This window comes from Acomys minous (genome assembly GCF_964271855.1).
Source record: "Acomys minous genome assembly, chromosome: 3".
NCBI lineage: Eukaryota > Metazoa > Chordata > Mammalia > Rodentia > Muridae > Acomys > Acomys minous.
In genome coordinates, this window is record NC_140485.1 from 107,336,226 (window position 1) to 107,364,137 (window position 27,912).

At 38.7% G+C, this 27,912-nt stretch overlaps 1 protein-coding gene across 4 annotated transcripts; it reads left to right on the top strand.

The window, feature by feature from the left end:
* The first annotated feature begins 2 nt into the window (after positions 1-2).
* Positions 3-27,912, top strand: HSF2 (heat shock transcription factor 2). Of its 4 annotated transcripts, none has more exons than XM_084777732.1 (14): positions 91-231; positions 5,905-5,980; positions 9,766-9,874; positions 10,007-10,134; positions 11,151-11,275; positions 13,131-13,206; positions 14,835-14,896; positions 16,175-16,262; positions 18,014-18,162; positions 18,515-18,751; positions 19,501-19,606; positions 23,644-23,697; positions 26,230-26,311; positions 26,701-27,912. In XM_084777732.1, exons 2-14 carry the CDS (start codon positions 5,906-5,908, stop codon positions 26,994-26,996), a joined length of 1,587 nt encoding a protein of 528 aa, XP_084633858.1. In that variant the 5' UTR covers positions 91-231; position 5,905; the 3' UTR covers positions 26,997-27,912. The 4 variants fall into 4 exon arrangements, with proteins under 4 accessions (XP_084633855.1, XP_084633856.1, XP_084633858.1 ...); XM_084777731.1 differs by lacking the exon at positions 91-231 and adding an exon at positions 432-681; XM_084777729.1 differs by lacking the exon at positions 5,905-5,980 and having other exon boundaries at positions 3-231.

The window sequence follows — 27,912 nt, forward strand, 5'->3', positions numbered from 1 at the left end:
GGTGTGCATTCCCGGGGAGCAGCTGCCGCCGCCGCCGCCGCCGCCTCCCCCGCCGCTACTGCCGCCGCCGCCGTCGCTGCCGCCGCCGCGACCTCCGCGTTCGGGAGTAGAATTCAGAATCCCTGCGCCTGGCTAACAATGAAGCAGAGTTCCAACGTGCCGGCTTTTCTCAGCAAATTGTGGACGCTGGTGGAGGAGACCCACACCAACGAGTTCATCACCTGGAGTCAGGTACGGTTGGGGACTCGGTGGCTTGGGGGAGTCATCCGCGTCGAACCGGCTCGGCTCGGCTCGGCTCGGCTGGGCTCGGCGGCTCCGGCGACCTGCGGCCTCTCCCCGCCCCCTCCCCCCCTCCCGCTGCGGACCCCCGGCTTTGTGTGCGCGGCGAGCCGGGCTCCTCAGGCTCCGCTCGCCACGGGCCGCGGCGGTGGTGGGGGAGGGGCGCCCTGGTAACGGTCCCGCCGGCCCGGGCACTCGGAACCGGCCGGGGCCGAGCGTTCTGCACACTCATCCTCCGTTGTCGGCTCCCGGAGGGCGCGGAGCCCCGGGCGGGCGGGTGAGCTGGGTGAGCAGCGTTGGGCTTCTCTGAGGAAATCACCTCCGCGGGGATTGCTCGTTCTCGAGTCTGAGCTCTTTTATTGCTGGCCAAGGCAAAATGTGCAGACTCAGACTGCTCTTACAGTAAGTTTCTCGTCTTCCCCGGCTCCCCCTTATTGTTTGGAGACAGGGCCATTTGTTTAATCAGCTTTTTAAAAATAATTATGGTAAAAGTGCCGGTAAGAGCACGTTTTAGTAACTTAGCTGGGCCGGGGAATTAAAAACGAGTCGTTGAATTTTGCCGATAAGTTGCTGGCCGAGTGGTTATGTGGCTGCCTTGATCAGTTTGATCCAGATTCTACTTATAAATAAAGATGACCTTACTCAAGCCCGGTATCTTGCCTGGTCTAAGTTATGCGTAAGATGGATGCGTTCGTTGCCTAGGTGACCCAAGACCCCCCCCCCCCAGTTCCACACAAAGATTCTTTGCAGAGTGATTGTTAACACCACTATTGCCCTTCCTTTAAGCCGACGCAATTCTTAGATTGTCGGAATCGCTTTATAAAGGAGGATCGGCTTCTCTTAGGGTAGTCGGTCACTTATTCGGGGTATTTTCATGTCCACAGTTTTTGAGATGAGTACAAAAATACCTAGCTGTGTGTCCAATAAATGATAGCCCTCTCCGTTTCTTTTGTTCTTATTTTGTTGCTAAAACTAGTTTTCAGCCTTGCGTGCCTTTAATAGGGAACAGCAACAGAATACCTAATATTTTGACAACTATGTCACTGATTTAGGGTATTAGTGTATCACTTATTAAAAAACTTCTTCCTAGGATTTAATTTTCTTGTGTAAGTGTTGTCACACAGGTGCCCGTCCCTACCCCCTGCCGGTTGTGTATACTAAGCAATTGATTAATTCGGTACATTTGTACAAAGAAGTGAAAATAAGAAAGGCAGCAACCAGCATGTACTTAAAATAAACAGATGTCTCATGCTCTTAGTCAGTCAGAAGGATTAAAGGTTGACAAGGCTGGATCGGTAGATGCTGTTACTCAGCTATCTTTTAGTATTAGAAATTGGACTGAAATACTTTCCCCAACCAAGCTGACTTTATTGAACCCCTTTAGCTTGTAAAAGGCTGCTTGTTTGCCTAAAAGTACTACCCAAATATACTGATACTTGTTTCTAATTAAAGAGTATTGTATTATGGTCTGATAACAGTTGAACTAGCCAAAACATTTTAATAGTTTTTTTTGCTTTTGGTGTGAAATGTGGGGAATTAAACCAGTGCATAAACGTGAGATCTAAATTGATTCTAAATGAAACAAACTACTTAATTACTTATGTTTATATCAGTAAGTCTCAGTTTATATCTTACCTGCCTATTTCTAGTACACCAGTAGGATAGTCAACCTGTAAACTCTTAGACTCTATGTTCTGGAGACAGAGATGGCGCTTAATGTTGGATAAATCAGTGGAGCTGTTACAGGATATTGGAATAGGATCACAGGCTACGGATGTGGCCCAGCAGGTTTGCAGATGACAAGGTCCTATTGTAATGTCAAAGGTGGGACACCCTTGATGAGCTAATATTTGAAAAGTGGCTTATAGATCCTCTAGATAAGCCAGTTCTTTTATACTCATTTCCAGGCATAGAGAGGCTGCACATATTTACAGGGTCAGTGAGACTCCCAGCAAAGTTTTGAGCTCCAAAATCTCCCAAACTTTTTATACATGTTCGTGCTATCTTTATTTTATATGAGAGTGTTGCACTCTACAGTTAATTGAGAAATTCTGGATAAATGTTGTCTTGCGCTAAGCCTAGTTTCTCCAGGACAGATTTCTTATTTTTGCTTTCTAAGATATTTTTCTAAAATGAATGCCAATACTGAAACATCCCTTATCAGTTGGAATGGGGGCTATCTCTGACTCTGTTACCTGCCACTGGGTCACTTTCCCCTAGTTGGACTGCCTTGACACTCGCCCAGTGGAGAGGATGTACTTAGTGCTGCTGTGATTTGAGGTGCCAGGGGGGATTGGTGCCCTTTGGGGGCCTCCCCTTCTCTGAGGAGGGAGAGAGGGAGGAGGAGGAAGGAGATGTGGGGCGGGTACTGGGAGGAAAAGAGGAGAGGGGGTTGGGATTGGGCTGTAAAGTGACTAAATAAGTAAATGGGGGGAAAAAAGAGAAAGGTACAACTTTAATCGGTGTTAGATGGAAAACCAAAATAAGTTTTTCTCTCTCTCTTCTTAAGAGATTTTATTTGTAATCGTGTGCGTGTCTGTGTGTGGATATGTACACTTGTGTGCACATGCCTGTGGAGGGCAGAAGAGGGCATCAGGCTTCTAGTACTAGGATTTTGGCTATTAAGGTCTACCCACATGAGCAGTGGGTATCAAGCTGGGGTTCCCTGTGAGAGCAGCATGTGCTCTTAACTCCTGAGGCCTCTCTTCAGCCCTGCTGTGCTCTTCTAAACGTTCCTTTACATGTGTATTGAACTGTAGCGGTGAGCTTTTACACTGTCTCAGGGGCTTAAGGTCTTTTAAAAGCGGAAGCTCTGAGGACTAAGCAGACTTTTATGCATCCCCCTTCCCTCCACAGTGGTAGAAAAACAGACTCCTCTAGCTTGAGGATAAACTAAGGAAAAAAACCTTCTCACCTGTATTCTGGAAAGCTTGGTCTGATAGTCCTGCATGTCTGCATAGGTTCACTTTTCCTTGCAATTTTTTGGTGACAAAATTGAAAAAGAATATTCTCATTTTCCTTAAATATAAAAATATGATAGTCTGAACTATCAAAATTATACTGGATGCTATTAAGCCAGAATAGTAGGGGTTAGATCCATAGTGTCTTTAAAAAATTTTTTTTCAGTCTCTCCTAATAACATTTCCTGTAGCTTCAGAACATTACATAGCTCTTTTTGTGTTTTTTGCTTTGGTAAACAGATTTTAGGACAGAGAGAGATAATACTTGTAGACACCCAAGGATGTTTTAGTGTAACACTGTCCTAAATAGGCCAGATGTTTACCATGCAAACAAGTTGAGAAACTTGATACAGACAAGAATTTATGAGGGTTAAATAGATATTCCTATCATTGGTAAAAAAAAAAAAAAAAGAGGTTTTACTTTTATTAATATCCAGTAATCAGTGTATGTTGAAATGGAGCTCTCTGAAAGAAAGTAATAAAATCTTGGGTGGTAACTAGTACCCAAACCAGAGAATAAAGCCGGATAAGCACAGTCTTATCAATTAGGCATATCATAGAAGCCATATAATGGTTCTTTTCAACAGTATAAGTTTAGTAGAATGACTTCTACACCAAGCAAATGGGAATAACAAGCTCAAGAGTCTAAGGCTTGTTACTCCACGCCACTGTTGGTGGCGGTGAGAGGAGATAGCCGACCAGTAGGATCCCGGCTCACAAGGCCAAGATGCAAACCTTCGGGGAAAGTGCATTCCTGTGTTACTGAGCAGGAGAAAAATCACTTACGGTGCGCTTTTGGAACTTAATGGAAGTCTACAAAACAGTGATGGCTAACCTGCAGGCCTGCTGTCTTAGTTTGGCTTCTATTGCTGTGACACAGACCATGATCAAAAACAACTTGAGAAGATTTATTTGGCTTACATATCCCAGACCTTGGTTCACTGTGGGAGGCCAAGACAGGAACTCAAAGTAGGCCTCAAGGTAGGACCTGAAGCCCAAGCCTTACAGGAGCTCTGCCAACTGGCCTGCGCCCTGTGGCTTGCCTATCCTGTTCTCTCGCACCGCTCTGTGCAGGAGAGGCAGGAAACTAGGCCCTTCCAAATCAAGGTCATTGAAGAAAATGCTGAGTAAGCTTGTCTGAAGGGCATTTTCTCAATTGAGGTTCCCTCTAAGTGGCTCTGACTTGTGTCACAATACAAAAAGCTAGCCTGCACACTTGTCATCTGCCGGACAAACACAACTTAATTGGAGCACACCCCTGCCCATTTGTTTGTTTGTACTGTTATTTTTGTGGTGCTGGGAATGCTAAGAAAGCACTTTGCCGTTAAGCCACACCTTCATGCCCAAATGTGTTTACATATTGTCCCAGCTGCTTTCTGGACAGAAGCCGAATCGTGGACTGTATCAATAGCAAGTCTGAAATACTGATTTGACTTTTTGAGAGAAAGTTTGTCAACCTGCATCTTAGAGTGTTGGATGTTGGTCTGATGTATTTTGATGCTTGATTACTACTTGCTGTCTCTGACCCACCTTACCTTGCCTAAGAGCCTAACCTGTTTGACCAATAAAAGGCCATCCTGGGCAGGGCAAATGGGATAGGTGTGGCTAAGGTTCCAGGGCTGGGGGAGACAGAGAATCTTGGGAGGAAGAAGAAAGACCAGAGGAGAGGAAGAGGGAAGGCCACCATGGGTTAGATGGAAGAGAAGCACGTGGCTGGCGTGGATGGAGGATTTGGCCCAGATGAACATTAGCAAGTATTTGGGATTATGGATGGGATGTAGCTTGATAGAAATTATTAGAATCATATCCCATACCTGCCCTACTATGGGGGTTAATATCTGCCCTATTCCAGGTTAACTAAGGCTATTTAAAAGTATAACCAGAGTCTGTGTCTTGATTGATTGCTAGAGGATTAGAAAATAAGAAATGTCTTGCAAGAAACACTGCTTTAAAACTTTCCAAGGGAGGGAAAAAGTAACAGAGAAAAGGTGCTATTTTAGCTCTTCTTAACCATACATGAGCCAGGTACTCCAGAGTCTGTTTGTGTTGCAGGAAACTCACGTAAATACATTAGAACCAAGAGGGATGCATTTGTTCTGTGTTTGTCACTAATATCCCCTACTGGCTAAAGAAAGTGTCAGCTTGTGACCCAAAAGATGTAAGAGACCCTGATGTTTGCAGAACAGACATAATGAATGAGGTTCCAACAAGGAAGGGAAAGATAAGATGGCCATTTGAGTGGAGACCTGAGTTGTTAGAAAGGATGGTTGAGGCAGAAGAGTTAAAAGTAGGAGTTGTGGCTATGCCATACTCGGGGAAGCAGACAGATTGTGAGGTTGTGGTGGGCAAAGCAGAGGCATTGGGGCCTTAGGGATGCTTCTGTATCATGAGGAGACTGGAGGTAGGGAACCAGTTAGAGACGATCAGTTTTCCAGAGCAGTTGCAGTAGTGGTGAGAGGTTGTTTGATTTGATACCTACTGTAAAGGAAAACTTGGAGATTGCTGGGAAGTTCATTGGAGAAGACTCTGAGTAGAATTAAGAGTTGCGTGTGGGTGTGTGTGGGGGTGTGTGTGCGCATGCGCGGTGCGCTCAGCCGTAAAGAAGCTTGCATGGCATGTTTTGACTAGATTCTATCCCCAACACTTTGTTTCCTTCCACCTCCAGAATGAAGGCGAGAAGAAAGTCAGAAGGGCAGGGTCTCCACTTTGGCCTGGGCAACTGGATGAACTTACCTGCTGAGGTAGTGGAGGATTGGGAGACATGTTAGGTGGGGATTCTGTATGGTTACATTTTATATTTGAGATAAAAGTGGATCGATTTAGTGTGAGCCACGCGTGCCTTCTCTTGAATCTGAAATGTTTCATATCTTAAACCAGTTAGGTAGTTTTGGACTATAGCTGTTCAACTGAAGAGGTTTTTATAAATGTTTTGAAACTCTTCTGGTCCTAAACAAAAAGTTGTAAGGAATGGTGATGTGTAGTACCAGGAATAGAAATCTTTCTGAGCAGCATGGTTTTCATACTTCAAGACACCCTGGTGGAAGCAGTGAATAGGTTACTGGGTACCACTTGGCATTTGGGGTCCTGTAGAGCTTATGAGGATAAAGTCACGGGATTGAATGAAAGTACTTGGGAAGACAAAAAGAACTAAAAGATGTGCTATTTAAATACTTAGAGATAGAGAAAAGCCAATTAGATGGGAAGGAAGTGGATAAAAAGGGGAATCAAGAGAGTGAGGTCATAAAGGTTTACATGCTGCAAACAAATATATTTCAAATTTCTGGTGTATATGAACTTTATGAGTTATGTGGAGATAAGGTGTCAATGGCTTAACCACAGATTGTACATTGCTTTCCAAAGAGGTCAAATCAGCTTTCTCTCTTGATATCTGTGCATTGGATGTTCTGTTCCTTCACTTCCTCTTCAAAGAGAATGTTACCATTAGAGGGTACTAGAGTAGCAGGTAGAAAATATACTTCAAAAGTTCTTTCCTTTAATCTATATTGCTGTTTACTAATTAATGAAGTCCTAATGTTCTCTTCTACTTACTAGCCACTTAGCTTCTTGTTCTGTGGGAAATTTATGCTGTAGATTTTTATTAGTATTGTTATTATTTATAGCAGTTCCTTATAATAAGTATGTAATTACCTTCTATTTGTTGTAATTGCATTTCTTCATCTTTAAAATCCTTTGAAAATTAAGACAATTTAAAGTGAAGACAGTGTCATGCATTGCTTGAATTAAAGGAGAATTAGCAGCTTTACAAAGCTATATTTGTTTTTCTAGGTCCATTTATGTTATTACTTAATTGAAAGCCCTAATATGTTTTGATAATTTATTATTTGGGCATTTTACTCTATTGTAGTTTCACATTGTTTTCTCATGTTTTATTGAGAGAAATATGTTTTTACTTTTCTGTCTGAAGTCTATGTGGGATAAGCTTCTGTGGATAGTTTGAAAGATCCATTTTACTTTTTTTTTTTTTAGTTTAGTTGTCCAGCATCTTTATTAAATAATTGTCCTTTCCTAGGTGAATTTTTTTCAATGGTGTGTGTGTGTTTAATTTTGGTAAAATAACATGACACCAAGTTAGCTGTTGTAGCTATTTTTAAGTGTACGCTTCAATTACACTACAGTTTTTTAAAAACATAGTCATTATTACTGCCTAGTTCTAGAATAATTTTTATCTTTCCAAACTGAAATTGTTGCTTAATTTCTATTTCTGTGATGAGACACCACGAGCAAGCAGTTTAGAGAAGGAGTGTGCTTGAAACTACAGTTCAGAAGGTGAGACCGTGACCATCAGGATGACTGGCATAGCAGGCACACAGCTGTGACACTGGAGCAGTTGCTAGGATTTACATGCAATCCACAAGCAAGAGGCAGAGGGAGCTAAGTGGAATTGGTGTGGGCTTTTGAAACCGAAAAGCTGGCCCCAGTGACACCTCTTCTAACAAGGCTACACCTTCTAATCCTTCCTAAACAGTTCCACCAGCTGGGGACCAAGCTCCAAATATAGGAGCTTTTGGAAGCCATTTCCATTTGGACCACTACATAGTGCCTGCTTGTTGGCAGTAACAGTTACCTCTCTCATTATGAACTAACCACACCCCCATTCTTCTTTATGGCCTTTAGTTCCATCCCTTGGGAGGCAGAAGCAGGTGGATCTCTGTGAGTTCAAAGCCAGGCTGGCTATTCTACAGAGTGAGTTCCAAGACAGCCAAAACAACTATACAAAAACCCTGTCTCAAAAAAAAAATATTTTTATTAAAGATTTATTTATTAGTGCATTTTGTGTATGAGTGCTCTCTCTTCATCCAGAAGAGGCAATCAGATCCCATTGCAGATGGTTATGAGCCATCAGGTGGTTGCTGGGAATTCAACTCAGGACCTCTGGAAGAGCAGTCAAGTGCTCTTAACCACTGAGCTATCTCTCCAGCCCCAGAAAAAAAAATCTTTATGTAAGTGGAGTCATACTTTTAGCATAATATAGTTGTTTGATAAAAGCCGCTTAAATTTCGGTGAGGTAGTATCATACTGTTTGTTTCCTATGATTTCTGAATATAAAGCATCTCTCATGTGCTAATTGGCAATTTATGCATCTTTTAAAATGCTTATTTTTAATTGGTTCTTTTGTTTTTGAATTGTAAACAGCCTATATACATTGTGAATATATGTCATACATATGATTTACAAATCTTTTTTTCCATTCTGTGAGTGGCCTTTTCATTCTTGCTGATGTTCAATATACAATAGTCTTTAAACTTGATATAGTCCCATATTTCTGATTTTATTTATGTTGCTCATATTTCAGTGTTTATAGTGAAGAAATCATTCCTATATCCAATGTTTAAAAAGTTTGTCCTCTTAAGATTTAGGTCTTTGATACTGATGGGTTTGTAGTTTTTATCTGTTTTGAGTTAAATTTTGTATGTGATGTCTGTTAAGAGCTCAACTCTATTCTACATATGCATAGCTTCTTTTTCTTTTCAATACCATTTGCCAAAAAGACTTGTCATTTCCCCTTCAAGTTGCCATGAAACTTGTTGAAAATCCTTTGACAGACTTTATTGCTTTTTTTTCCCTGTTGATCTGTCTTCCTCCAGATCCGTGTTGTTTGATTGTTGTGGTTTTGTGCTAAGTCTATAATAATTTTTATGCTTTTGGATCAAAACCACTTAGTGACTTGAAACCAGTCTGGCCTGATGGTGGTGGTGTTGCAGCTGCTCATAGGCTGAGCTGGGAGTATCACCAAATTGAGGTCAGCCTGGGCAACTGCAGAGACTGTCTCAAAAACTAAGGGCTGTGGAGATGGCTTAGGGGTAAGAGCACTTGTTGTTGCAGAGAGCTGAGGTTTGGTTCTAGCACTCACAATGTTGGCACATGTCTAACCCCAGTTCTAGGGGATATGAAGCATTCTTTTCATCTGCATGAACACCAGGCATATATATGGCCCTCATATGTAGATAGAGGGAAAATACTTACGTACAATTAAAGAATCTTCTTTTAGAAAATAAAAAAGGGGGCTGGAGATATAGTTTAGTGGGCAAGAGCTTAGGGCTCGCCTGGCTGTAAACACAAGTCCCAGTACTGCACCCTACTCAATTAATTAATTAACTGGAAATCTTTCTGAATTCTTTTATAGTTTTCAGTATCATGTGCTAAAATGTAGGTAGACATGTTATGGATAGAGATAAAATGGTGATTTATCAATTTATTTTTGCCTGGTTACATTAGCTTTAAAGTAACTTAATAGCACTGGCTGCATATTAGGCCGTTTGCTTTCCCAATGGAAGTTCTTCTAATAGTTAATCAGAGCATGATGCAGCTTTTGGGTTGATGCCGACACCAAAATTGTTGACTTATAATTGCAGTTGTTGTTGTTGTTTAAATATACATTATCAGATATAAAAAGTTGGTCTGAAGGGATCTAGGAAGAGATACCAGAGCTGATCTAGAGTCACATGCATAGCTTTTGTCATAGGACATAAATAATTGATATTTCTGGGCTTTGTTTGATTTTTAGAATGGACAAAGTTTTCTTGTCTTGGATGAGCAAAGATTTGCAAAAGAAATTCTTCCCAAGTATTTCAAGCACAATAACATGGCCAGCTTTGTGAGACAACTAAATATGTGTGAGTATGACCAGTGGTTGGCTTGTTGTGCTGTTGATAACTACCGATTAAGCCAGTTTTTCTCATTAAAGTATTCTGTATAAACTTTATTTTTGACCTAATTTTAGTCATGTAAATTTTCATCTTTGTCAGATGGCTTCCGTAAAGTGGTACATATTGACTCGGGAATGGTAAAGCAGGAAAGAGATGGCCCTGTTGAATTTCAGCACCCTTACTTCAGACAAGGCCAGGATGACTTGTTGGAGAACATTAAAAGGAAGGTGAGCCGCCTGCTGCTGGCATGAACCAGCTAGGTTCTAGACATGACACACAGCTTTCTTTTAAGCTGCTGGATGTAAGGGTGTACAGAAAGGGCCAGGCGTGGTGGTGCACACCTATAATCCTAGCGCTTGGGAGGCAGAAGCAGGAAGATCGCTGCAAGTTTGAGTCCGGCTTGGTGTAATTAGTGAGTTCCAGGTAGACCTGGACTATGGAGTGAGACCCTGTCTCAGTAACCCCCTGTAGTAACAAATATATAAATAATGAAAATGTGCTGTTCCTCATTGAGATGAACTAGACTGACGGAGCTTTGGCTAATTGTCCCTCTGCTCCCACCATGTACTGCAGAGGGAAGGAAAGTAGTCACTGTGTGTGACCGAGGGTAGAGTCACCCATCCTACTGGGAGGGCTTACTCCTAAGCTAGCTGAGGCGGGAAGACCAACTACCTTTTGCTAAAATGAATGTCTTTACTAAATCTGTAAAAGGTGGATAGAAAACAAGAATACTGGACTACAATACTTGCTTGGCACCCTTAAAACTCTGGCTTCAGTTCCCATCACCCAAAAGTGGCACGTGGTGGTAAAAGGGGGCAAACGGGCTGCATATAGCTCAATGGCTGGGATATGAGCAAGGCCTTGAGCTCAGTCCTAAACTGCAGAGTAAAAATAAAAGGTGACGAGCCCAGGAAGGAAAATTACCTACTGTGTTACTATATACTGCACTCTTTTAATTAAGCGTAGAATATGATAATAAAGAGGCTTGGAAATGACACCCATATTCCTGCTCGTCCCATTAAAAGGTGATGGTTTAATCCTAAGTAGTCTAGGGAAAAAACAGTGATTATTCCATGCTTTCTCTTGTATTGAGCTGTGAAGTTTATTTTTGCTTTAGAATTTAGAAATTTGTAATGACCTTACTTCTTTAATAGGCTACAGAGACTTCTTATAGTAGAAAGTTTTGAATTACAATCAAAGGGGCTTGGCATATATTTAATTTTCTAAATTTCTATTTTGGAAGGTTTCATCTTCAAAACCAGAGGAAAATAAAATTCGTCAGGAAGATTTAACAAAAATTATAAGTAGTGCTCAGAAGGTCCAGATAAAACAAGAGACTATTGAGTCCAGGCTCTCAGAATTAAAAAGGTAAAAATATTATTTCCAAATACAATTCTAATATTACAGAAGTTGGGGTGTGTGTGTTGGGGTTTGGAAATTGTCCAGTGTTTTATTTTAAGTAGTCTTCAGTAGCCAAGATCAAAGGTCACTTCTGCCTCCCCCTCTCCCATAAGTGTTAGTTTGCTTTTAGTCTGTGGCTATAGACTTTGTCCTAATAATAGGTTTTAATTATGGTTGTCAGAAGACGATAAATCTAGCCATGAAACTGGTCTTGCTTATGTAATAGTAGATCTTTAAGATAGTGTAGTAATTTCTACATAGATTAGTTTTCATGATTTAATATGTTAATACGGGTGTACATTAGAAATCTTCTATATAACTGGTATAGTAAATATAGTTCTACATTGATTAGTTTGTATATGGTCTTCATATGTAAATGACTTAAAATATGTTTCACTGTGGCCTATCTCAGGAAAAAGTAGGGCATGGGAGATAAGAAAAGGAGTACGCGCAAGAGAGTTGCCCTACTTGATACTGCAAAGACCTCTCACCTTCCAAGCGTGGTTTATCTTGTTCACTGCATTACTTAGTAGTGTTTTCCTTACTGCTAGCTGCTGCCTTGTGTGGAGATGAGCTGTTTTATTCTCAAGCCTGAGAGTAGTTATGCACACACTGTCTTACAGTTTTGCTCTTCGTTTCTAATTCAGATGTTTTCTTCATGAGTGACTCTGGACTTTGATTCCTTGTTTGAATAACCCTTAAACTTGCCAATTTTGCTTATTTTTCCTAACTAGTTGTGTTGTTTCTCTTCTGTCAGTAGTGTCCTTTAACCTAATTCACGAGTTTGATCATTTAATAATCCTTTATGTCTTAGAGACAATCATCTTCTGCCTCAGTAGACAGATAGCAGCATTTTAAAATTTGATTGTTGAAAACATATGGTTATTATTTAGTAAGTATTAAAAACAGTTTCCTTTTCTGATACTTCTATATGTCAACCTGCCATCTTTTTTTAATAGTAGTACAGCTTGAGAAAGATAACTTTTGGTAGATTAATAGAAATGAATATAAGCATATGATAGTTGGATTATCCTTTATCCTTTGTTAGCTCTGCTAATGATTAATAACTACAGACTCAGTTTTACAAAGGCAAGAAAGAAGGGAAAGGAATTATAACTATTGTAAGTTATTGAATTTTCTTCTTTAAAAACACTTAGAGGTATTCCTTTCCTTCCTTAGAGAGTTTGAGACAGATCTTCAGATAGCCTTAGGGTCTGACAGACATTAGTTTTACTTTTAATAGTTGTGTAGTGATCTCTATGATACTGGGCAAAAATTCCTTCACTTTGCCATACCGCAGTGTGTATCCTCATCTATACAGTGAAGACCATGAGCCTTTTCTTGGCAGTGTTTATGGAACTTTAAATGACTCACATATATAAGATGGTGGTCAGTGTCACTTTGCATTCTTTGCTGAAACGATTAACAAAATCTGTTTATACTTGCTATCCTATTTAAACTTAGTTTTTTTTCTAAGCAAAACGTACCAAACCCAGATATCAAAAGGAGTAAAGTACCTACTACTGTGTACATGTAAGTTTGTATCATAAGGCTTCTTCCCCAAATAGCCATGACTAGTAGATAATACGATTGAGAAGAAATAATTATGGCATAGGAGTAGTAGTATAGTTATTTGTTTCTTTAGATAAGGTCTCACTGTGTAGCTTAAGCTGGTCTTGAACCTGTACTGCTCTTGCCTCTGTCTGCCTCCTCTCACCTCTGAGTTCTGAAGTTCTCTGGCTTTCTTAATAAAAAATTGTTGAATCTTGGACTTCTGACCAAATCTTTCTTTGTTTTGGTTATTAAATAAATTCTAACACAGTGAGAATGAATCCCTTTGGAAGGAGGTATCAGAGTTACGAGCAAAGCACGCACAGCAGCAACAAGTTATTAGAAAGGTAAGGCACCCGCCTGCACTGTCCTCTGCATTTGCCTGATTGGTACTGCGTTGGGTGGGCCGTTTTTTGTTGCTTTTTACTCTGAGAATATAGTTAATTTTTAAGTCATTTGGACAAGTTAGGAGTTGGGCTTAGTAAAATAAGTAGGTAAAATAAAGTTACAAAATAAATTCAAGATATTGAGCTGAAAATTCAAGGAAGAATTAGGATCCGTCCATGGCATGGCGTCTTTGTCATTTAATCTTTACATCCCAACTTCCATTTGTCATTAAGAAACATGAGAGTAATAAGGTCTCTATTTTTTGCTTATGAGTAAGCCAGACTCATAGCAACAGGTTCTTTGGAGGTGGGTGGGGGGAAGATGAATCTTGTTCCTGCCTGAAAAGGCACCTGAGCTAAAAATAAGCTGATGACTGACAGACTCTGCATGTGGTGAACCAGCCTTAGGACAGAGATGAATAACAGTTGTCACATTTGGCTTGTGATCAAGACAGTATACTAGTTTTGTAAAATAAAATTAACCTTAAGTTCTCAGCATATATAAAAAACTTATATATAAACATATATATGTATATAATATAGGCAGTTGTAGTGTTTTGTTAAGGATAGTTGAGTTAAAATAACAGGCATTTTTAATTTAGTAGTTGATGAAAAGAGTCTGTTACTATTTTTCACCAAGCAGCGTTTTGGTTAAATATTAACTGTGTAATCTGCATTTTTTTTCCCTCCCAACAGCAAAGATAGGTAGATAGTGATGGTTAAGACATCGCTTGAAATTTTTACCAGCACTTTTCCTGCTCAGCTCTGTATTTGCAATGTGTTGTTTAATAGCCTTAGTTGGGAGATTCTGTTTTAATCTTGTAATTGAATTTCGTAAAGTGTGTAAGACCCTACAGTGTCTCAGCAGTCCTCCAGCCGCTTTGGCCTTCAGTCACTGAGACACTACTTTCCACTGTTACTCACGTCTTCACTTTTATTTGCATCTATAGTAGGAAGCTGAGGTGAAATACCAAATCATACTTTGAACCAAAGTGGTTCTCACAAATGTACCTAGAAGGCTTGCCACACGTGGTTACCACAGACATTGCTGGACCTGTCGGAATTCAGATGGAGCAGCTCTGTAGTGAGGTTGAGGACATAAATGTCTAAGAAGACCCTGCCACAATGCAGCTGGGCCTGTGTCTCTCTTAGTTTTGTCCATCTGTTTAATAGTTTCCCCTTTCAGTTAAGCACGCAGATAATTAACTTTAACTGTGTCTGTTGGTTGGGTAAGCTTCCATGGGTGTATCGCAACAGGAATACTTTAAAAACTGGCCAGTGCACTCTTCCAAACCTAAATTTTATGATCTATTCTGCGTTAGTAAATCCTTTTGCTTACAACCATATTACCTTTCTTATGGAAATGCTATCAAACACCAATTTGTCTTTTTTACATCACACTGCAGTCTTTGTGAGAAAAGCGAATCTCGGGTGTCAGATTGTGAGAAGTTGCGTTGGCACTAGTTGGTGTGTGTTTTAGAGTCATTTATTGAGCACACTACAGGAGGGAGGAAGCTGGGTGCTGACTGGTTTGATACAATGTGGACAGAGTTTTTGATGAAAAAATTTTATTTACGTTCTCTTCTCAGATTGTCCAGTTTATTGTTACATTGGTTCAGAATAATCAACTTGTGAGCTTAAAACGTAAGAGGTACGTGTTTTGAGTTTTATCTTGTAAACGTTTTAGTGTTGAGTCATGAGCACCTGTGTCTGCTGAGTGCATGCCTGGGACAAAGAACAGCTGTCTTTGTTAAATTATCTAAGTATTTCAGGAATAATTTTAACAGGATGAGCAAACCTTACTACAATACTAAGGATGCGAGAAGTATTTGGGATTTTAACTTTTTCAGATTTGGGATATTTGCATATATATGAGTTACCTGTTATGAAATTTATATCTAAATTCAAAATTTGTTATGCATACTTCATACATGTAGTCTGACAGTAATTATATGTAATATATTGAATAATTTTGTACATGAGGTAGTTTATGTTCCAGACAGCTGAAAGGGCTGAGAAGATTTTCATGTTGTAGGCCCTTAATTCACCATGGCCCATAACATAAGTATGAGTGAATTTTCCATTTACGCCATATTAATGTTGAAAAGTTGGATATATGCAACCTTTTTATCCCTGTCATCCTGCTAATGATTTGCCTGCCCGCCCTCCTACCCTCCCACCCTCCCTCCTACAAATAGGGTTTTAACTGCATACCTGGAGGTGGCCTCAGCCTCACCCTGCTCATAGGCTCTACCTTCTGAGTACTAGGGCTGCAGGCAGGCACCAACACACCCAGTTTCCTAGAAGTAAGGATTAGCTAGATGGTCACTTTGCAGACCTGCGGTGTTACTGATTGATTTCTCATTCATGTTAATGGTTTAAAGTAGAGTTTAGGAGGCCCCAGTGAGGAGAACTCTTTAAAAATAGACCATTTGTTATGAAATAGGGAGAGAATCAAATATGTAGTCGGCCCAGTCTTTTAAAATGTTAATGATAGGTTATAATACCTATAAATATATTAATTATTGATGCCAAAGGAGATTTTGGCAGTTTATAAATAAAAGCCTAGCTTTAATTTATTGCCTCTTACTCTGTGATGCTACCTTTTTAAAAACTGCAAATACTTTGTAAGGAGTTGAGTGGTTCTAAAGAATTTCTATTGTACTCTTTGTTTGTTTTGTTTTGTTTTTCGAGACAGGGTTTCTCTGTTACACAGAGTCCTGACTGTCCTGGACTCTATTTGTAGACCAGGCTGGCCTCGAGCTCACAAAGATCCGCCTGCCTCTGCCTCCCAGTGCTGGGATTAAAAGTGTGCCTGTCTCTATTGTACTCTTATTAAATATTTTTTATTCACTATTGAAGTAAGTATTCTTCAGGTATTGTGAGTAAAAGAGCCTTGTTGGAATTATGTAATTATTATTATTTACAGGCCTCTACTTCTAAACACTAATGGCGCCCCAAAGAAGAATCTATTTCAGCACATAGTCAAAGAACCAACTGATAATCACCATCATAAAGTAAATTTTCATGTATTTTATATTTATTTTCTCAAAGTAAATTTTATTATGGCAGTGTTTCATGCAGTCAAAGACGTTTAGTGAATAAGAATGTAAGTCCTCATTCCCCAGCTCTAGTAAATCATGACACTTTGATTACTTGCTTTAGAGTATTTTAAGAAACAAGTCATTAAAAATACAGTTGCTAAAAAAAAATACAGTTGCTAATTTTCAAGCTTTATTATTTGTCATTGTCATGGCTCTTTCTGTGTGTGAGTTCAGGAATGCTGTTATTATTGTGCTTATATCTAAACTATAGCAATACATGGTGGTGGTTAAATACTGTGCAGTGTTTACCACTTTGGTACGGGGGAGTGGTTGAAGTGGGCCTCTTACATGCTTAGCATACAGCCTACCAGGAAGTGGTACCTCAACAGTGTGGCCTTTTTCTTCTTATGGAATTGATGAATGTAGTTTAGTGTGATGCTATACATTGATCATGTGATGTCATCATAGTGTAACATGATTACTGGAATTCCCTGCTATTTATTTTCTTTTCATCTATGCTGACCAGAGTACTCCTCTCTAGCAATTTCAAAGTAGTTTGTATTTTTGTTTTTTGTTGGCAGTCTTATATCTAATTGCCGACTAGTCTGCCATCAAACTAATTTAAGCCTTTTATGGTACTGCTCACTCTTTCATTGATAATTCTTTTTTTCTTTTGGGATGTGCTAGAGATTAAAGGTGAGGCAAATGCTATACCACTAAGTTACTGTTGCTAATTTGAAATGTTAGAAATGTTAAATATTGATCAGATTTATTACTGACTGTTGATGTATGTCTGTTTATTTTACCCCTCTGGGACAAAGCAGCATTATCTTCATCTTACCTCAGTTTTTATCCTCTTCTTTTTCTAAACCAAGTATAATGCAGCTTAAGTTTTGGATTGAAAGCTTACATAAGTAGATGAAGGTTTAATGTAAAAAAAAAAAAGTTGCATTATAATGCCTTGCTTGCTTCTTAATGCTGACTTTTTTTTCTTTTTCCTTTTGGTGGTACTAGGGATTGAACCTAGGGTCTCCACAGCTTTCTATTTTTTTCATTTCGCAATAGGATCCCACTAGGCTATTTAGGCTGCTGTTGAACTCACTCTGTAGCCCAGGCAGGCCTTGAACTCGAATTTTTCCTTTCTCAGCTTCTAGAGCAGTTGTGATTATAGGCCTGGGCCTTCAAGCCTATCTGTGAACTGCATCCTAACACTAAAACGAGCAAGCTGTTGCTAAAATAACCAGTGACTTTTAACTATGAAATTGTATTTCTCTCAGTGAGGCTCTTTAATGAGTAAGACTGAAGCCTCTTCAGACATAGTGGCTTCAGATAGAGCATTTGGCTGTCAGCGCAGGGGCTGTGTGGTCATGATGGAAGTGTGTGAAGTGTGTTCACTATTTATCTATAAAAAATTACTTTAGAATTTGAAGATCTCTTTAGAAACACACTTTGGGTATGTCATCTTCAGGGTCTCTGAATTTCTTATTAAGTAGAAAATGAGTGTATGTTTTATAGCTCTGTAAAATGATGTAACTCAGTAGAATGTGCATTCCAGCACAGAAAACAAAGCTGTTTTGTTTGCTATTGTATCCTCGATATTTAGGAAATAGGATGTGTCCAGTTGGTTTTTTGTTGTTGTTGTTGTTGGTTTTTTTGCCTTGTTTTATGACATCCTCTATAGTCTCCATAGTGTCCGTATGTTTTGTTTCTTCCTGATGCTTCAGGTTCCACATAGCAGGACTGAAGGATTAAAGTCAAGAGAGCGGATGTCAGATGACATAATTATTTATGATGTTACTGATGATAATGCAGATGAAGAAAATATTCCAGTTATTCCAGAACCTAATGAAGACGTCATATCTGATCCCTCCAAGTAAGGAATCAAAATATAAAATTAGGGAAAGTACTGGTCATTTTTCTTACCAAATAATTATATTAAAAACCACTGGTTCTTTGAAAAACTAATCCTTTTCTCATATTTTAAGTACTAATCTTTTTCTCATGTTTAGAGTATTAAGCCAGATAAACCCTACCTCCAAGAGAAAATTTATGATTTTTATTTGGAGTTAAACCTTTTTTCCCAATTCTTTGTGGTTCTCTACTTATTCCAGAAGAGGAGACCTTTCAGTAGGTGATACGGGAATTCCTCCAGAGATGAAAATGAACTTACCTGTCTAAAGCTGTATTTGTTTTCTTTTTCCTTCATATTGCTGATGTGGCTATAGCCAGTACCCTGATATTGTAATTGTCGAGGATGACAATGAAGATGAGTATGCGCCTGTCATTCAGAGTACAGAGCAGAGTGCGCCAAGCAGAGACGCCTTAAGTTTGGGAAGTGCAGGCGGCGGCAGCCCGCTCATGTCCAGTGCTGTGCAGCTAAATGGCTCATCTGGTCTGACCTCAGAAGATCCTGTGACAATGATGGACGCCATTTTGAATGATAACATTAACCTTTTGGGAAAGTGAGTGTTCATTTACATGTTTTTAATTACTTTCTTATATTCAGTCCAGTAATAAACCTAAAGTAATCTTTAAATTTGTATACATTCAAAGTAATAATGAATGGTCATTTAAGTGATACAGGCGCTTAATTTTGGATAAGAACTCTGTTGATCAAAGTTGATCTCTGTAGTGAAAGGGATTTACTTGTCATGAGTGGCCTTGGGAGTTTGTTTGGTGAACAATTCTCTAAACTTTTAAAATGAAATTCTTGTTTTAATTCTGTATACTTGTATAGTTTCTACTATGGGACACATTGTATTAAAATAGAGAATTTATAGTGTAGAAGTAATTAATTCAAGTATTAGTTGTATTAAAGTAGTGAGATAGTATAGAAGAAAAAGGTAAAGCTACCTTTATTGTAGCACATCTGTTCTGAAATTACTAAAGTTGTATAAAGTGTATGAGTTTTTCAATTTTCATAAATCCCAAATATTAAATGGGATGTCTTAAGAACTGGTAAGGAAGCTGAGTGCAGTGGCACATGCCTGTAATCCCAGCACTTGGGGAGGCAGAGACAGGCAGATCTCTGTGAGTTCAAGGACAGCCAAGGCTACCCAGAGAAATTGTCTGAAAAATAAACTAAAAAAAGCAAACTGGTAAGGACTTACAAAGTACCAAGATTATTTTGTAGAGCTAAATTACAAACAGTGGTTTTATCTGTAAGAATGATAACATTTACTAAATAAGAAATTGTTACTTCTTCCTTTAGGGTGGAGCTGTTGGATTACCTTGACAGCATTGACTGCAGTTTAGAGGACTTCCAAGCCATGCTCTCAGGAAGACAGTTTAGCATCGACCCAGATCTTCTGGTTGATGTAGGTATTGTAGACACACTTTACTGTACTGGTAGTTTTGTTACTTATATATGTCATTTAAAGTTAATACTTTTGTATTCTATGCTTTCTGCATTTTACTTTCTTAACTAATGGTTTTATTAGAAAGCATAAGCAGTCGGATATAGGACACTGACTTGGGATTTCTGTCTGCCTTTGAGCAGCAGTTGCTCCTGTAACATACCAGTCTTTTCAACATTACTACTACTAAATACCAGTTTAGTCTAGACTTGCTGCTGTATGTTACTGTGTGTATATCTTACTCTAGGATAAGTTGTCACTGAATAAAGATCTTTAGAAGTTAGTAATAGAAGTGGGAATATTATAGAGACACTTCTTAATACTTGGGAATAAATATTTTCTAGTAAAATACATTTCATTATATTTACTATATTTTTTTATGTATTGAATCTGATTCTCTGTTCCAGTCTTTGTCGCCATCTGTGTAAACTTAACTCTAATATTGGACTGATAATCTTTTCTCTTTGATTTCGGGCCCTAAGCATCTTTCTGAACCATTTTGTTTCTGTTCTCTGGCGTTCTTTTCATGTGCTCTAGAGCTTTCTAGATACACCTAGTTTTGTTCTACTCATATGGATCTTGTTCCTTCTTCTTTCCAAGATCTGTTCTTCATTCTGAGAAATGCCTTACAGTAATCTTCTTTTACATTAAAGGACTCTGTACTATTAGCATTCTAAGAACCTCTTAATAATATCAAAAAGGATTAGTCCTTTCTTACTCTTTAGTCTTGTTTCTGGTTAATTAGTCATTTGTATCTCTTCTCATGAAACTAGTCTGTCACATAGCTTGAACACCCTTCCCAAATTATCAGTACCACCCAGGGTTGTATTTCACTGTCTTTTGAGAATTCCTTCCCATGGTGAGTGAGCTAAGCTTTGGATATCCCATTCCAGCTTGACAACAGGAACCTACCAGTCCCTTTTGCGTCTGTGGACGAACAGTCAGCCCCATCCCAACTCAGAATGTGGGTGTTAAAAGTACTAATAACTTTGGCTTCTGACAAGTTTCTGTGGTCTTTGGGTCATTTCTATTTAACTTTAAACATTTACTGGGTTTTATTCAATCCTCTGTACGTGCTGGGAATACTTCACTATACTCCAGTGCTCTCGGACTGTGGATCTCTGCAGTTTTGTATCCTTCCTTAGAGGTAGTGCTTCTGCCCCTTAAGCCCAATTCAGATTTCTGTCCTTGGGTATGGGTGTGTCTTATCTGTCTGTTGTCTCTCTCTGGTTTCGTTTGCTTGCTTTATCTACTTTTCAGCTGTTGGAGGAGGATTTATTTTGGATTAGACACGTCTGAGTTCTGATATTGTCCCTTGACACTTACTAAATGTTATTAGTTTTTGAAAAAGGAACTTTCCTTTTTAAGCCTGGTCTCATGTATTCTCTAGGTTGGCCTTGAACTTGGTGTGTGGCTGAGGATGACCTTGGACTTTTGATCTTCCCACTTCCCTCCAAAGTGACAGGGTCACAGGCCTCTACCATTACACCCAGTTTACACAGTGCTGGTGATGAGACCCAGACACTACCAACTGCCCCACCTCAACACAGAAGAGTTCACTTTTTCATTTCTTTATTGATTATGTGGGGGGCTAATGCTTAACATGAAGAACTACAAATAATTAATCTGTTACAAATACTGTATTTAGTACTACAAGAGTAGTCTACAAAAGATTTAATTTTGTTTTTGAGACAAGGTCTCTTAATAACACAGACTGGCCTTGAATCTAAGACTTACCTCCCAGTTTCTGGGAATATTGATGTGTTCCATATACCTGTTTTTGGTGGTGTGCAGGGTCTCAGCATCTTTCTTCTCTTGTCTCCTTAATCATTGCTTCCTATAAGTAGTTTGTTTTTCCTGATGTCTTCTACTTTGGGGCACTCAACTGTGTGTCTGTGTGTATGTATGTGTATGTATGTATGTGTGTATATATATGTGTGTGTGTGTGTATGTTTCTTTCTGTTCTCCCTCTATGAGCTCTATGAAGACATTTTATTATCCTACTCTGAAATGTATGTATCTCTGTATTATACTTTTAAGTGTAAACTTGGCTCAAATTCTACTCTATGAGTTTTACATATTCTGCTTCATTTACCTGTCCTTAGATTATTTTAATTCAGTGCCAACATTTTCTTTATTCCTCAAACTATTTGCCCATAAGTAGCATTTTTAATTTTTACAGTAACATTTACTTTTCCAGGGTATATGTACCAGAATCACACTGATTTTTCTTTACCTGATCATTAGGTAATATTTTTCAAAATACCAATGACAAACCACCCTAATTTTGTATTTTAGCTTCTCTCATCTAAGACTTACATCACCCATGAATTAGAGTGTAGTGTTATAAAGTCTATCTCTGGCTTGCCTTATTCTCTAAAATAATGAAGATGGTGAAGATGTACACCAGGTGCATTGTAGAATTCTGGCTTCTCTTTGTGAAGTTCAGTTCTTTCCGGCATCAGGGTGCAGTTAGCAGGAGGGTTTGGCCTTAGGATTTAAGAAGTTGGGTCAGTTCCTTTTAGTTGGTTGAGTATATTCTGTACCATCTGTCTCTGGGAGTCCGGATGAGAGGCTTCTAAGTCTGTGAATCAGATGCTGAGGCACAAGAGAGAAGGGAGCTTACGTTGCTGGTCTTACTCAGCTCCCACCCTGTCTGTAGGTGCAGAATTGCATCAGGCTTCTCTGAAACCGCACAGGCTGCATTGGCATACAGATAGTGTCTGCCACCAGGGATTTGAGCTCCTTACCTCTTCAGCAGCCAGCAGGTGACATAAAAAAGAGGGAACTAAAATGGAAAGAGAGCCAAAGATATTTTTATGACAGCTGTGATTTTCAAAGAAAGGAGTCAGTGTCTAAAAGAAGCTCGAAGAAGAAAGATAAGTGTGACCTCTGCATCATGTTGTTTTGTGAAGCACTAGCTTTGGTCATTCTCATAAAATGCAAACCTAATATCTGTTTCAGAGCTTAGACTATTCTTGGGAGTCTTACGCCTGATTGGATGGGGCCTTGTCCACTGGTGGCTTCACTAGGCTTTTTCTTGTTTTAACTTTTCTGTGTAACTGTTTGGGTTAGAATTGCTGTTCCTTGGATTGGATTAATCATTGCTAGCACATGCTTTCTCCCTTCTTGGCATTACTTTAGCTAGGTCCGTATCACCTGGCTTTATTAAGACCCCTGTGTCATCTGTGTATGCCTCTGTCCGTGCTTTCTCCTCTTTAAGTGCTTTAAGCTCTAATTGTAAAATTGGATTATATATGCATATAATTTGGCTGTTTAATATCAATACTTTTTTTTTTTTTTTAGATTGTAAGCTCCTGGAGAGCAGAAATACATGTTTTCTTGGTGTCAGTGATTTCTTATATGGCTTAATAAATTCCTGTGAAACAGATTTACTAGGATTTTGAAGCTTATTACTTGAACTTTGTATTTATCTGTTGACTGGACTGTGAGTAAAGCTCACTGGTACTATCTTAGCCCGTAGTAACTTCTTTGATATGTAGGAAATAAAATGAAGTAGGTATGCCATTTTGTCAGAGGGCTCCACTGGACACATATGTCACCTTTCCCTGTCGGTAGAGTCTGAATTTGTCACCTATTTAGTAGGTTGGTAGTCAGTGAAACCTTAGCGACAAGACCTAGCACTCAGCCTTTGGTGGTGCATATGGCCAAAGACATTTAGAGAGAGAAAAATAAAAGATATAAAATTGAATGGAGATGAGTGAAGCGAGAGGAATTGCAGGAAGCTTTATTTCATGATTTACCCTAACTGAAGAATTCCTTACTGTATAAAATTCCACCTAGTGCATGGTCAGCTTGCTCTGCCTTTGCTTGCTTTTCTTTCTGCTTTCCTGCTTTCCAAACTTACTTTAATCTGTGGAGACTTCCTCATGTAGGAGTGACATCTCTTCACTCATCATGGTTGTATAACAGTTTTTAACACACAGATCTTTTAAAATATTTTTTAAACTTATCGTCTTTCTTGTTTGGTCTTTCAGCTTTTCACTAGTTCTGTGCAGATGAATCCCACAGATTACATCAATAATACAAAAGTAAGTTTTAAATCATGTTGCTCAGGGCCCATAGCTATTAAAAAATATGAGCAAAGTCCTAGTAAACATACATAGAAAACACTATCACTCTCAATTACAGAAAACATTCTGTATTCTTACCTAATGTGTGTGATTGAGATACTCAGGTACTAGATAGAGAATTATCACTTGGTTATGGGTTATTCTGTCACTGCCCAATTCTGGCCATGTGGGATTCATTCTCGGTATGAAATCATCTGGCCTTGACTTGTTCAGGTATTTCTTTAAATAAAGTGATTAAAATACAATCTCTGTATTTTTTGTATTTTTCCATAAACAATTTTCAAATTTTTAGGTTGAAAATAACTGGTCCCTATTCTGTAAGTCCCTTCACTTGATTAGCATGAAAAACAGTATCTAAAGCAAGGGTCAGTTTTACTAAGCAGGGGCTATATGTATATATTTATTTATTGTTTTGTAAGCTGTAAGCATTTTTTCAACAGAAAGGATCCAGTTGGACTTAGCAAGTTGTTAGAACATTCTTAAGAACACTCTGTCATAGTTGATGCTTGCAAATCTTTGTTATTTTTGTATAGTTTAATTGTCTTGACTAATTTACTCCCCATATCTAATATGTATACCAAATTGTTTAATCCTTAATGTTTATCAGCTACAAAATAAAGCAAGCTCAAATTCTGGATTAGTGAAGTCACTTCATTCTTTGTAATAGGCATCTCAAATAATGGGAATGATCGTAGAGCTGATGAGCTGAGAGTTTCCATTGGGTGTGAGGAGATAGCCTGACCAGGTTTCCTACATTTTTGAAGGTTCATCTTGGCTGACTCAGAGCCTCAAAACTATGAAATTACAGAGTAGAAAGTTCATTGTGCCTTGTTGGATGATTGGCATATGGCATGCTATTTCTTTAAATGGACAAAGCCCAACCAAAATATTTTTGGTTTTATAAACTGTATGTCACAACTGTGAATGCTGTAATTGCAGATTAGTTAGATATGGATAATGCCTAAATATGTGGCTGTGTTTTGATACTTTGTTTGTTTGTTTTCAAGGCAGGATTTCTCTGTGTAACAGCCCTGGCTGTCCGGGACTCAGTTTGTAGATCAGGCTGGCTTCAAACTCACAGAGATCCACTTACCTCTGCCTCCTGAGTGCTGGGATTAAAAGCGTGAGCCACCACACCCAACTTTGATAGAGTTTTTTAAATAAACAAGCATATGCTGAATTTCACCATCATTTACCTAGGTTTATAGTAGAAGATTTTGCCATTATATTGAGTGTTATCAAGTCACAGCATATTTATTGCTAAAACTGAGTCATTGTAATTTGCTTATCCTCTATTCTAGAAACCAATTACTTAGAATTTTCAAAAATTCCAGTAACACAGAAAATACATGTTGCTTTCTGATTTTATTATAAGTGTGATCTTTTTATTACAGTTCTAAGTCCAGAGTAATCAATAATTGTTGGCATTTTTATCTCTCATCCTTTTGTTCTTGACAAGGGTATACAACATGTATCACAAATAATATAGCTGAATGGTGACTAGGAAAGAGTAAGAACATACATGGAAGAAATGGGTTCATAATCTTGATTCTCGGGTTTAGAATATCAACAGTGGCATCCTTGGGAAATGCCTGTTTTAAGGAGTATAAAAATGTATTAACAATTACATATTACAACTTCTAAGTGATGAACTATTTTTCCTTAAATATTTGGAATGGTGTAGTTTTCATCTTGGGGTCATTATCCTTCCAGAGTCTTGGCAGCTTTCACGGCTCCACTTATGATAGCTATCAGGAATGCAGGAATTCCACAGGTGCTTATTATACCACACATACTAAAGCAACTGCAGAAACGTGGTCCTGCTTGGCAATATGTGGTATTTAGCATTGTCGTAGCTCAGAACTTGATGAGATGCCCACTGACATCTCAGCAGCAGTGTAGACTTAAGTCCCCATGCTAACCAGAAGGAAAAACAACAGTGGGTAAAGGAATTGACTGAAATGAACTAAATCAAAGAACTACAGAATCACAGAAAGGACAAGAAGAAACCATCACAATTGAGGCTTCTAAGAGCATAGTCACCGTGTCATCCTTGGAGACTTGAGTGCATTTATCTGTGCAGGCTTTTTCTGTTCGTGTGAAGAGAGAGCATGTGTGATGCATTTTTGACCAAAACTCTAAAACGCGTCCTTTATTTATCCTCACTAGCATGTGAAGCCACCTGTCTTTGGTTTATTCCCATCCTTTTTCTTTGATGGTTCTGTCTGTCCTGTTACTGAAATGCCCTTTTCTTTCATCCTACTTGGGTACTTTATTTGGACCTTGAGGACAAGTTTCTTAGCTAGTCTGCTGACTTCAGTGAGATTTGTCTTGAAGTTCATTTATTCTGATATTTTCCATTCCAGTATATTTCAGATGTGTTGATGCTATTTTATCAGTTTTTAATTTGTGATGTTTTTAAGAAATGTAAAATGAAAAAAGTATTTAATATGTATATATATATAATTTTTAAATTATTTTATTTTTTAGTCTGAAAATAAGGGATTAGAAGCTACCAAGAGCAATGTTGTTCAAGTTTCTGAAGATGGAAGAAAATCTAAGTCCAAACCAGGTAGGTCTGAAAGTAGTCTTACTTTCTGCAGATTCTTTTGAGAGTTTCAATACAGTGTCAAACAAGCCATGGAAAATTGTCATGGTCCAAGCTGCAATGGCTGGGATCTTGCAGAGCACGTGCAAAGCCCAGGTTCCATCCCCAGCACTGTAGACCTGCAAAACAAATGAAGGCCAACTGCTGACCTGGCTTCTGTGGATGGTGTTACAAGTTTCTAGTACTTAAACAAAACTCAGATGATGAGGTAATGGTTCTTAGAGCTTAACATTAAAAGACAAATTTCACAGCTAAATGGTTAACTTTCCTTACTTGCATGTTTAAAACTTAGTGACGTCAAGTATATAATTTCTTAATTGGGTATATAAAAGTTTTTTTTCTGATCTTTATAGATAAACAGCTTATCCAGTATACTGCCTTTCCACTTCTTGCATTCCTTGATGGGAACCCTGCTTCTGCTATTGAGCAGGGCAGCACAACAGCGTCGTCAGAAGGCGTGCCCTCTGTAGATAAACCCATAGAAGTCGCTGAGCTGCTAGAGAACAGCCTTGACCCAGAACCAACCCAGAGTAAGCTTGTTCGCCTGGAGCCCTTGACTGAAGCCGAAGCCAGTGAGGCTACGCTGTTCTACTTGTGTGAACTGGCTCCTGCTCCTCTGGATAGCGATATGCCGCTTTTAGACAGTTAAACCCCCGAGTGGACACCATGTATATATTCATCAAAATGATGAAGTATTTATTTTAAAGTATCATTTGGTACTTTGTTTTGTAAATTACTTTTTGTTTAATCAGATACTGTGGACTAAAAGCACCTTTTGCTTTTCTCACTAACCACACTCTTGCAAAGCTTTCAGATGTTACTCAGCTGCCTAGGTGTATACATTTTAATGCACATTATTGGCTATATTAAGTTGAATTCAAATGGCTATTTTCTCCAGTTGTAATTTGGATTTTTTAAAAATGCAAATATGACCATTAATCCCAGTTAAACATGTTTTGTTAATTTTCAATTGAGACCTGAAGTGGAAAACTCCAATCCAGTTGCTTTTATTAGATATTTTCCACTTGGCTTATTTTTAAAACTGGGAACAAAAAGTGCCTGTATCTTGTAATATTTCATGTCTCTTTTTGTTTAGAGAAATTCTTTTATGTTCATGAAATATACTCATGTTAACAGAAAAGGCAAAGTGTGCACGAGTTACCAGCCACTCTGGAGTGCTTCCAGAGACTGCGGAAGCCGGCTGCAGTTAGCCCAGCCCTTTAGACTAGTTCAGTACGGTTTCTGGTTTGTGTTCTTTTGAGCCATGGTATTTAGTAAAATAAATATGACAAATGTCAAGTACTAGTATTTGTCGAGTCGTCTTTGGAAGTGCTGTCCAAGCGAGGTGATCCTCCTTCTCATCGGAAGGAGGTGGCTGTAACCTGTACCTCATGTCCATTCTGCCATAACTGAATCATGTGTCAAGACCTTTGTGCTTTACCTGAAAAATAGACTGTGTATTGCAGAGGATTATGTTGCTTCTAATCTTAATGTGTTTTAGTGTTCTTCGTTTAAAAAGTATACTGGCTTGCTTTTTATGTTTCTAATAAAGAACTGAGAGAAAA

Coding starts and splice junctions, on each gene's coding strand:
- HSF2 (XM_084777731.1), top strand. CDS start 656: ATGTGCAGACTCAGACTGCTCTTACA. Junction 14,897..16,174: donor GTGAGCTTAAAACGTAAGAG/GTACGTGTTTTG, acceptor TATTATTTACAG/GCCTCTACTTCTAAACACTA. Junction 18,752..19,500: donor AACATTAACCTTTTGGGAAA/GTGAGTGTTCAT, acceptor TTCTTCCTTTAG/GGTGGAGCTGTTGGATTACC.